Source organism: Aulonocara stuartgranti (assembly GCF_965226115.1).
Source record: "Aulonocara stuartgranti genome assembly, chromosome: 3".
Lineage (NCBI taxonomy): Eukaryota > Metazoa > Chordata > Actinopteri > Cichliformes > Cichlidae > Aulonocara > Aulonocara stuartgranti.
Window position 1 is genome coordinate 27,647,164 of NC_138941.1, and position 12,465 is coordinate 27,659,628.

General features: G+C 38.7%; 1 protein-coding gene across 1 annotated transcript; it reads right to left on the minus strand.

Annotated features, from left to right (window-relative positions):
- Positions 1 to 3,876: 3,876 nt before the first annotated feature.
- On the minus strand, positions 3,877 to 5,308 carry LOC309703036 (uncharacterized protein; the record flags this gene model as incomplete). The annotated part of the gene is made up of 5 exons (XM_082527743.1): positions 5,251 to 5,308; positions 4,462 to 5,163; positions 4,251 to 4,376; positions 4,122 to 4,165; positions 3,877 to 3,996 (listed from the first exon to the last, which is right to left on the minus strand). Exons 1-5 carry the CDS (start codon positions 5,303 to 5,305, stop codon positions 3,877 to 3,879), a joined length of 1,047 nt encoding a protein of 348 aa, XP_082383869.1. The 5' UTR covers positions 5,306 to 5,308.
- Between the last annotated feature and the right edge of the window lie 7,157 nt (positions 5,309 to 12,465).

Consider the following 12,465-nt stretch of genomic DNA (forward strand, 5'->3'; position numbering starts at 1 on the left):
TCAGAATTTAGATCAATTGTACTAATATAGTATGTCTAAATGAAAAAAAATGGTAAATGGCCTGTATTTATATAGCGCTTTACTCATCCCTAAGGACCCCAAAGAGCTTTACACATTCAGTCATCCACTCATTCATTCACTGGTGATGGTAAGCTACATTGTAGCCGCCCTGGGGCGCACTGACAGAGGAGAGGCTGCCGGACACTGGCGCCACCAGGCCCCCTGAACATCACCGGTAGGCAACGGGTGAAGTGTCTTGCCCAAGGACACAATGACGAGACGTTCCGAGCTGGGGCTCAAACCGGCAACCTTCCGATTACAAGACGAACCGCCAACTCTTCAGCCACGATCGTCCATAAAAGAAATTCTATTTTAGATATTTGAGGTTGTGCCAGCTGTTTATCTTGCCAAACAAGGCAAGATAAACAGCTGGCAGCACCTATGGTTGGTACTTGGACTGCTAGCGCTAACAGTTCCCACAGTTTCTGTGTTCACTGCAGCATGTTTTGCATTTAGATGGTACCGTAGGTTGAAGTGCTTCAGTGCTATGGAAACTCCTTTTTGCACAGTTTGCACAAACCCATGCTTTTATCAAGGCTTCTGTCGAGTAGTCTTTTGAAATTAAATTTTCCTCCGATTAGTCCTAGCAACGCGCTTTCTTCTGATTCTCTGATGTAGTTCTAATGTGTGCGTCAGTTTAATTGTTATACCAGGAAATTGTGCACTGACAAAAGTTCCCCTTTGCTTGGAATGCAAGGTGCGATAAAATGCGTTATTTTTTAAAAATTAATTAATCACAATTATCATGTTAAACTCCCACCCCTAGTGTTTATGTGTTTAGCTGTCATGCATTCATTGTCTTAGTTTACCTTGTTTAGGTTGTTGTTCAGTTTCTCCTTGGTTCGCCTTTGCCATTTTTGTTTTATCTATGCATCTGCTGACTGTGACAAAAAAAACTGCAAGATGCACAGGACATCTTTGGCAGTATTATCAGATAAATCATCAACATGAATGCTGAAGTCTCTGTCAATGATGATCGCGGACAGTATAACAGGCAGAATTTGGAGAGTGAATCTTATCAGCTTCATTATATTAAATATGTATTGACGTCTGCTATGCTTGATGTAACCTCACAGCGACCATCAACACCACCCTGTTCTGTACAAGCTGAGTATAGTGCATGTCTGTAAACCTCACTACAGTACTGTAATTTAAACTTGCCTGCATAGCTGTCAACCTTTGAACAACACCAAATTAGTGTACTACAGGTTGCTTCAGAAGTTATCTGCAAACGTGTTTCTTCTTAACAGGCAAGACAGACAAATGCCCATGGCCCAAGGCCAGTGTGTGGACCTGAGGACTGACAAACTTAACTAGCACGAAAACATAATGTGTTCAACTCACCTGGCTGCGGTGTGAAAGACTGTGTTGTGCAATAGAAGTGGTGATGCAATGAAACAAGAAGAATGTGTAAGAAGACAATCCTCTGAGACAGGACTGCATCTAACAATAATAATCTGAATAATAAACTGGACTGGAGCCTCAACACTGATGCTATTTACAGGAAGGGTCAGAGCAGACTCTACCTGCTGAGGCGCCTGAGGTCATTTGGAGTCCAGGGAGTGCTTTTAAAGACCTTCTATGACTCTGTGGTGGCATCTGTCATTATTTACAGTGTTGTATGTTGGAGCAGCAGTTTATCAGCAGCTGAGAGGAAGAGGTTGGATAAACTCATCAGGAAGGCCAGCTCTGTTCTGTGATGCACCCTGGACCCAGTGCAGGTGGTGGGAGACAGAAGGACTCTGGCCAAAATCTCTGATGGACAGTCTCCCACCCAATGCATGTAAATGTTGCTGAACTGCAGAGCTGCTTCAGTGACAGACTGCTGCATCCTAGATGCATGAAGGAGTGCTTCCGCAGGTCCTTCCTCCCTGCAGCTGTCAGACTGTACAATCTGAACTGCTCCCAACAAACATAGAGGCTTACATCAGCGCTGGAACTGACTCACACTACAACCTGGATTTGCCTCTTATCTGTATTTAATTTTATTTAATTTAATAACGGGACAGTACTCTGTCTTCGGTAACCATTGCCCTTGATGTAAATATGTAAAAAAAATGTGTATGTTTCTGTTCTGTGTCTTGTGTACTGTTTGTTTGTATATGTGTCTTTCTGGCTGCTGTTACATCCAAATTTCCCCTTGTGGGACAATTAAAGGATTATTCTATTCTATCTGGGGTCTTAGTCAAGGAGGTGACCAAGAACCCAATGGTCACTCTGACAGAGATCCAGCATTGCTCTGTGGAGAAAGGAGAACCTTCCAGAAAAACAACCATTTCTGCCAGCTCATTGCTTAGACTATGCTGTAATTATATAATATAAAGTTTTCATAATTTCACAGAAATTAAAAAAAGAAGACTTTCATAGCCAGAGGTGGAAAAACAAAATGTTATGATTATTAATTATTAATTATTGTGGTTTTGAAAATGTCTATGGGGGATCTTCTAAGAAAAAAATTATGTTTTTTGACCCCTTAAGCACGATTATATAACAGAATAATTAATCTATTTTCTTTCAAGAACATACCAAAAAAAATTGCTCCCAAAGTAAATACTGTTTTGTCACTGTGTATGTGATAAAATCCTCCATATAAATATAAAGCTGAGCTGTATTAGAGGTCAGTAAGCCTGGAAAAACTAAAAAACTAAATAAATAAATGACGCTTAAGTCAAGTGAAAGCAGTGTCAATTGTAAAGGATTGAAGCATTCTGCTTGGCTGGATGGTGAGAAATATATACAAATATATACAAAATTACACTTCTAAAGCATAATGTAAAAAACAACAAAACAGTTTTCTTTTTCTAAATTCACACTCTCAAACTTAGGAAGCATCTTTGCTTAAAATTTGTGGTTAGCAGCTTTATGAAAAGAGTTTGAAAGGAATTTTTTTTCCCTTAACTGTATTTTTACATTTTTTTATTTGAATTTTTTATAATTTCCTTGAAAAAGTAAATAAAGACAAAAGACAAGAAAAAAACAGAGCAGAACAAAACAGCTCATCGGGTTTAATACTGCCTATATGCAAATTATACATTACTATGCGATCAGCTATTGAACGTCTCATTAAAGAGACAACCCAGAAACCAGCAGATAGTCACGCAGAGAAAATCTACAGTCATTTGTAATACTCACACATCTAATTTCAAACTAGTCCAAAAGGGTCCATCCACTCCACAGATGAAGCAATTGCTCCCAATGCCATTTGTGAACACATACAAACCCAGTATAATCAATGTCCGATGCCCAATGTTACCATGGGGAAAACCCGCTAAACTTTATTATATAAATATAATAAAGTGTGTCATCTATTTTCCAGACTGGTAGAAATACGAGTCGTATTTCAGCCATTTTGGAAAAGCCTTATTTATTAGCTTTTGTAGTGCCAAATTATGAGCCTTTTCAAATATTGTCATGGAACTGAAGTCATGAATATGAGACAGCCCAATGCAGATTCTCTGCACAGCATAGTTAACATTGTGTCATGTACTTTCCTTGTTTTACGTCTGAGAGAATAGACAGTTTTAATCACTCATCACTACAACTGCTACAGTAAAAAGTTTTCATTAAAAAAATGAATTTAAAGGTAAATATGGCTTCACTTCTGTGTATTCAACCTCACAATGCACTGCAAATTTTTGAATCCTGCCCAGATTTAAAACACTTACCTATATTAAAAGCAAAAACTGTTTTGTATTTGGTAAAAATGTAACTAAGGTTAATACAGAGCTTGCCTGCTCATAATATGTACAGACAAACAGAAAGGAAATGTTTTCAAGACATCGAAAGTATTGATATAGATAAGAAACACGTCCACTTCTACTGCTTTATGCTTGAGTAGACACATTCAGCCTTGCTGTTGTTTCTCAGTCTTCTTGGTCTGTCAGCCTTGTGGTGCTTCAAAGCGGCATAATGGATGTTTTCTTCATTTTGAGCAACCTGATTATAAAATATCAAATGCAAGATTATTTAAAATTGCTCAAAATAAATAAAAATGAAAACAAACTGAGTCCAAAATGTTCCAGTTATGTTAACATTTTAATGTTAACGCCCAAAAAAATTACCTGTGCGACTGCTGAAGAAACAGGAGAAATTCTTGAACGAGACTCTGAAAAGAACAAATAAAATGTTCTTACTGTAAAGCTGTGTCAGTACTGATTAGATAATGTCAATAACAATAAAAGTTGCAGTACCTGTGTGTTTAGTGCTGTTTCTCTTGTGGGTCACATACAATATGAAAGCCATTAAAAGACTCAGAAGTGTGGTGAATGCCAACACTCCACTCAAGAAATACACAAAGACACAACAGTTCCTCTCATCTGTGGACAGACACCAGGAAATATTATAGATCCTGTAGCTTGCTGCTATGTAAGATTGTAATATATAAACAAAACAGTTACTCACACTCCAGCTTGGTCCCGTTTCCAAACAGTATGTGTCCACATGAGGCGACAGCACAGTAGTAGGTCCCAGCATGAGACATATTCAGGCTCCTCATTGGCAGGTTGTAGACACAGGTGTGTGTCTGTGTGTTGGGTTTCCTCTCACACTGATCATTCCTGCCTCCATGGGTGTAAATGATTCTTGGGAAAGAATCTTCAGAGTCTCTGAACCAGTAAACACTGTGTTCTTCATCACAGGTCCCAGTGTGTACTGTACAGTTCAGAGTCACAGAGCCTCCTGGTTGGATGGTCTCAGATGCTGACTGCTGCACTAAAGTTGGGATGTTCGACCCTGAACCTTTTACATCAATGACAGTACCCTCTGCAAATGCAAACATGTACCCATAGCTGCTTGCACAATAGTAAGTAGCGGAGTCTGAAATGTCCAGATCTTCTATCTTTAAGTCAATTTTTCCTTTTTCAGAATTCACTGTGAATCGTGGATCACTCTTGAATTCATCATGAAACATGGCTTGATTGTCCACTGTGTTGACAGTACTAATGAGCTTTGACTCCTTTCCCAAATGTAACTTATACCAGTAAAGCCTTGCCACATCGTTACTTTCATAGAAACAGCGCAGAGTCACATCGTCCCCAGTATTAGCTGATACAAAATGTCTTTGTTGATGAACAGACAAGGAGAATTTGAGGTCATTTGTGTGAGCTGAAATTAAATGAAAGAACGTAAATGAACATTTGAGACACAAGGAAGGACGGTAAAAGTTTTATAAAGCAGTTTTAAAAAACTCACCCTTTTCCCCCAAGAACAAACATGTCAGATAGAAGACAAACTGCGCAGGTGTCATCGTGTTCAGACTCTGGTGCTGAATGAAAAGATTCTTGAACCTGTCTTTGCTTTTCAAAGAAGACTGTGTTTGATTGGCCAACCACAAATGACACAGCATGTCCTATTTAGGGAACTTGATCACGTGTCAACTGACACCTATATGTTAAGCTCAGTGTCTGGACTGTTAGGAAACAACATAAATGATGGTAAAAGAAGGTATATAGCTCAGTAAGGGACGGCAGGTTACTGCATTTTCGAGGACCTGTGTTTCTTGTTAACCATTTCATTCCATGTTTTTTTGCAGCATACTTTTACTAAGCTTCATTTTCTTTTTTAGATATGATGTTCAGTATTGGCTGTTTTTATATAAGAACCTTTAAGTTAAACAATCAACGTGTCATTAAAGTTTAGACTTTCAACAGGTGCAAGGCCAGGTGCATCTTCTGATGGGCTAACTCTGGCTAACCCTCTGTCTTGTTTTATCACAATCAGTGTTGGTCAAGTTATTTGAAAAAAGTAATCAGTAACTAATTACTGATTACTCCCCCAAATGTAATCCTGTTACTTTACTGATTACTTATTTTTAAAAGGAATTAATTACTTAGTTACTTTTTAAAAACATGATTTACAACCTGAATAGGTGATAAAGCGATAGATCTTTCAGCCCAATTCTACTTTTTCTGCACAATTCATCACATGAAATGTAATCAAATGAAAAAAGTCTCTTTTTAAAACTTGTTTTATTAGTTTTAATCTTTTAACTTTATGCATCAAGCAAAATTTTAATTATATGCAACATTCTCTGACTGGAAGAAATTTGTTTAATATTTAAACCTATTTTCTGCATATTCCAGCACATAACATAAAATAGGTTTTTGTGTTTACACTTTTTCAAATAAATGCAAGTAAAACACAGCAGAAAATAAATAAAATCAAAGATTCAGCGGTCCTGTTGCTCTATTTTCATCGGCGGAGTATATTAGGCGGAGGTTTGCCCTGGTGCAGGTGTGCCGCAGCGGTCAGTGGAAGAATCCGCAAGTTTGTCTGTGAATCTCCCATTCCATGGTAGCGTACTTGCTTGGAAGTTACGGGGTTTTTCGCTGTAAAAAGTTTTCTTCCCTCGCAGTGAACAGCTGACGCTAATGTTTTTGTCACTTTTTACGGAATCAAACTCAGTACTTCCATCATTGTCATGAGACACTCTCACAAGAAAATCACGGTATTAGTAACACAGTAACGCAGCGTGCTTACGGGAAAGTAACGGTAATCCAATTACCTTTTCTAATCCCTTAATATCCTCGTTACTTGAAAAAAGTAATCAGATTACAGTAACATGTTACTGTACTCTGCCCATCTCTTGTCACAATAAGCAATAACATAATTAAAGGTTACATATTAATAATCCTAATCATTAAATCTCAAAACAAGCGGTATGCTTCAACAAGTGCTCATACAGCAAGTGGTACAAACTTCTGATCTAAAAGTTTATGTGTTACATAAAATTAGAATGTATGGGTTAAATGCAGTATAACCACTTCACACCTTCTCATAGAATACGTTACTGTGTTAAGTGTACGCATCTTGTCAGTCTGTGTGTTTCCTGTTTTTATTTTGATAGTCTTTGTCCTCTGTCAGTGGAGTCTGCTTTGCTTCCTGCGTCTCTTTACATCTGATTAGTCCCAGCCATGTTTCCACCTGTTCCCCATCCTCTCATTATCCTGCCTGTGTACAGTAGTTTAGTCCTCAGTCTGTTGTCGCGTCGTACACTCTGCCCGTGCTGTGTTTTCCCCCTCGTGTTCCAGGAAATATCCTTGCTCTCACTTCGGGTTTGTTTTTCTCAGGTTTCCCTGATTACTCTGTGGTGTATTTCAGTCCTCCGTCATTCATAGCCTGTTCTCACGTCATTAATCTTCATACCCTCTTTTTGTGCTGTGTTTCAAGTCTGTGCTTCCTTGTGCCTAGTTTCCAGTGCCAGTTTAGTTTATGTTTCACACTTGAGGTTTTGGTTTATTTTTTAAGTGTTTATTTCCATGAAGATCATCATCCGGCAATAAAGCTGCACCCTAAGTTCTATCCTTTGTTACCGAGTCCTGTATTTGGGTCCAATCTCCTGCCTGCCACACAACACACCCTGACAACAGCCAAGAAGAAACATATCAGAAGGCAAATCGTGCAGATGTCATTTTACTCAAACTGCTGTGCTATATGAAGAAATCCTTAATACTTTTTTCGCTTTAAAACTAAGACTGACTGGATAACTAGAATTGACACGATATGCTTTTTATGAAAAAAACCTTGATGATGCCCTTCTGATACTGTTAAGCTCAGACAGACAGGCATAATTCTGCTTGGATATTTGAGCGCTCACACATAATACAGTTTATTTACATTGGTTAGTATCCATGCACCTTTTTCTCAAGCCTTTTTCTTATAGTCCTCAAATGTTTGAGGTTGAGGACAAGACCTGTATAAACTATGACCACAACTGTGTGTTTGTGTGTGTGTAAGTCATAGCTAGTGCTGTCAAAATTAATGCGTTAACACAGATTAAGCCGTCATCATGAAAAATGTTAACACTATTAACGCATTTAGAGTGCAGAATGACTCGAAATCCCTCAAGTGTTTATGTTAACGCGTTTTGGACAGTTTGTCCAAGTAGAGTTACCTATGCACATGCGCAAATGGGCAGCTGATCTGGTAAATGGTAAATGGCCTGTATTTGTATAGCACTTTGCTAGTCGCTAAGGACCCCAAAGCGCTTTACACATCCAGTCATCCACCCATTCACACACTGGTGATGGCAAGCTACATTGTAGCCACAGCCACCCTGGGGCGCACTGACAGAGGAGAGGCGGCCGGTCACTAATGCCACCGGGCCCCCTGAACACCACCGGTAAGCAACGGGTGAAGGATCTTACCCAAGGATGCAAAGACCGAGACTGTCCAAGCCGGGGCTCGAACCGGCAACCTTCCGATTACAAGGCGAACTCCCAACTCTTGAGCCATGATAGTAGTGGTAGTGACGGGCAGGTGAACCAATCAACTCGATATGGAAGATGATAAATGCACATTGGCCCTCTCGATGGGAAATTTGAGTATTAAAAAAATAACAAGACTGAACGGTCGACCGGTATAAAGTATTACGCACATTGTGTAAGAAGGAATTTTCTTTTCACCAAAGCACTTCCAGCTTAAAATATCCCATTGATGCGAAGCATACTTTAGTCGGGCATGCTGCTAGGACTTTGGCTAAGGCGTCACCCAGCTTGCAACAAACCACTCACGGAGCATTGGGGGCTCAATAAGTACCTCAGACATGTTGACTGACACAATTGCCAAGTGGATTGCGACAAACTGCAGCCATGTTAATTTTGTTGAGAACACGCACTTTACATATCTTTGGTTCCACGTTTCTAGGACTTTTCTAGGATGCTTTCTAGGACTAGAAGTGCCTCCAAGAGTGACAGAGAGAGAGGATAAATGTTTACAGAGTTTTTGTTAATATGAATGTTCAAGATGTTCAATAAACATGTTAAGTGCGTATATTTCCCTTTTTTCTCAAGTCTGTTTGCTCATGTAAAATGTCATATGATTAATATAGAATAAAAATGAAATGATATTTAATTGTGATTAATCAAAATTAATCCATAGTAACCCAGTGATGAAGCTGTTAAAAAATTGTAATTGTTTGACAGCACTAATATATATTATGCCTATTACCTATTAGTATATACGTTTTTTTAAAAGTTGTATTTCACAGGAGATAACCTGTGTTAAAAGATTAAAGAAAATTATTCAAATTCTCTTTGAATTTAAGCATACATTCTTTGTGTTTATTCTCCATGTACTGCATTATACAATGGCTTGCAAAAGTATTCGCCCCCCTTGAACTTTTTCACGTTTGGAATCATGTATGATTTCTCACATGTACACCACTTTGTGTTGGTCTTTCATGTGGAATTCCAATAAAATTGATTCATGTTTGTGGCTGTAATGTGACAAAATGTGGAAAAGTTCAGAAGTTCCAAATACTTTTGCAAGCCACTGTATTGCATGAATGTCAGTTACAAGCTTAAGTATAAAGTTGAAAAAGTGTAATTGCAGCCAGGCTATTGATCAAGTAATTGCAATTAATTACGATTAATGATAGAAAATTGTGAGATTCATTAGTTATTTTTTTTAATTTATTGTCAGCACTAGTCATAACATAACTTACCTATATTGCCAAAGATAAAACATTTCAGATTTATGCCTGGCAATGTCACTGTGTTGCTGTGTTGAAAGAAAATAAATTTTACTGCCATTAAATCTTTACACAAGATAGTTAGCTAATCATGCGCCCATATAGAAAATGTCACGAGTTTACTCACACCTCCAGTGAAGCCCCCCCACATCTGCCACACTAACAGAAGAAAACAAAAGAATGTTAAGGCGGTTAGCAGGTCTCAGTGAAACAAGACGATGTTTCTCCAACACCATGATGCTACATATGACATATAACAGACAATCAACACAGGACTGCATAAAGTGCAATCTGCAAAAATCGCAAAAAAACCAAAACAAAGACAGTGCAAAACCACGTGATACAGACACAACAGTGCAGTAGAAATGCGCAAAAGACTGAGTATTGTGCAAAAAGTCTTGCTTTGCGGATGCAGCCGGTGCAATAAGTGTCTGTGATGGAAGGTAGAGAGGCTCCAATGAGCTTCTCAGTGTTCTCACTTTCCATTGTAAGGTATTGCGATCAGGAACTGAATTCTTTGAAAGTCTAAAATTTGTATGAATCTGCGTGGACATGCATAGTAACAGCAAGATGACCACTTCACATTTGGCAAACATCAAGTAGTCTTTTTCTGGCAGCTTTTTGTGCATTCAAGGTAAAACACACATTGGAGGCTTGTTCTTAAAAGTTACTGTATATATTGTTAGCTTAGCAGTCCATGCAACAGATAATCCATTTTTTCCAATCCGCACATTTTCCATGCTCCAACAGTAATGATCCTGCCTAGTTTAATAGTGGAACATAAAGGTTCTTGAAAATCTGAGAGAAAAGAGGTAGCAGACCCAGATGGACAATATTAAAACACTTTACAAAAGCTCATTGCTTCCAATTTTAGTCATTGTCATCCCAAAATTGATATAAGAGCTTCTGAGAACAGTGTGGCATAAAAATGTCTTTTTAAAAATAACAGCAGTTCTGCCTCAAAATGAACTGTCTCCAGGACTCAGTCCTAACAGATGTGCAACTTCATTCTCACGCTGCCACATCTTAGAGATAAAAATAAAATCCAACTTCTCACGACAGAACAAGTCATTTAAAAGAAAGGACTTGTTAGCAAAAGAGCATTAGTCATTTTAGCAGAGAAGTACAGTGAAGAAGCTGGAGCGAGGTATGGTGGCACAAAAGCAAAGCTCCGTGAATCTGCTTGCTTGCTCAGCTTTTCTGTCGAAGTTTCTGAAGTGAAGTCGGGATCCTGACTTTTAACAACAGAGGTATACTGAGGTCTGCCGCATGCTCTAACCACAGTGGAAAAACAAACTTGTTTTGATGAGTCTGGAAACTACGCATGGCAAATGTGATTGCTATTAGTGAATGGTACTCATATGTCTAATGATGTGAAGAGGCAACCTTTTCATATCAGTGACTTTAGTCTCTGACACAGTTTTGTTCTATCAAATCAAATCAGGAGTTTTTAAGAAGCTGTCTGCATGTGGTCTTTAATTTGAAATATTCTCTAAGACTTTCCTGTGTCCTTCTTTCTGCCCTCCTCACCTGTTTTGTGTAGTTTGGCCCCCGACACTATTTTGTGAAGCAGAGATTTTTTTCTGAAACATTTCTAGTTCTGCAGTAGAGCTGGTAGAGCTGCAAACACTTTCTTGAGTAATACAGTTGCACCCAGTTTATTTCAGAAGTTAGTGTTTATTTCTTCTGTCAGTATCAGAAATCCTGAGGTAAATATAAACTGCAAACACACTTGTATGAATTGTTTAAGAGTTTTATTGAAAAGCAGCAATCTAAAGTCATCACATTTAGCTGAAATCTTAAAAAATAAAACTTTAGAAAAGTCATGATAAACTTTAAAAAGTGAAAATATTAGGTTCTGCTCTGTTATAAAGAAACAAAGATGAAACATTTTCAGTTTTACTGCTTGAAGCTGAAGTACACACATTCACTCCAGAAGTCACCAGTCTTGCTCTTGTTCTCCTGGTAACAACAAAGTACAAAGATTGAATTACACATTCGATGGTAAATGCAGCTCAGAGCGCTTTTTATACAACATGCCTCACTTACCCATTCACACAAGCACCTTTTTTCGATGTTCAAGTGTTATAGTTTCTAACATTCACATCTTCATAATCTGTTGTGACTTATGAAACAAAGTTGTTTTTTAACCCAAGAGTTACCTCTTTGTGTTTCATGGAGAAATTTGAAAAGCTTGGATAACATTCTGGGCAGCAGCAGCTGTTTATCTTGATGATCACACACAAAGTGGAAACCAGTGATATAGTCAGAACGGTCATGAATGCAACAGCTCCTTTCAAGACAAAGGAGTCCATGTTATCTGCAGATAAAGGAGGAGAAATAAAATTGCGTTCAGCTGTATGAATTTAGAGTGGGAGTAGATGTTCTTCTTGAATGTACTTACTTTCAAAGTCCAGCTTGGTCCCGTTTCCAAACACTATGTGTCCACATGAGTCAACAGCACAGTAGTAGGTCCCAGCATGAGACAGATTCAGATCCTTCATTGGCAGGTTGTAGACACAGGCGTCTGCTTGTGGGTTAGTTTTCATCCTACGATGATCATTTTTGCCTCCATAAGTGTAAATCAGTCCTGGACGAGATGCTTCTGTTTCTTTGAACCAGTAAACACTGTGTTCTTCATCACAGGTCCCAGTGTGTACCGTGCAGTTCAAAGTCACAGAGCCTCCTGGCTGGATGGTCACAACACAGTGAAGGACACTTTCCACCCCTCACATGGACTGTTTCCCTCCTTCCATCTGGCAGACGGTTTCGCAGCATCAAAACCGTAACGACCAGACACTGCAAGAACTTTCCGCCCCCAAGCACTCAGAGCCCTCAACTCACTACCACCAAAGGACCGAAAAACACAAACAGTTTTACAAACACGTCATAAAACTCACCAAAAGACTCAAAAACAACACAAAATTCCACAAATT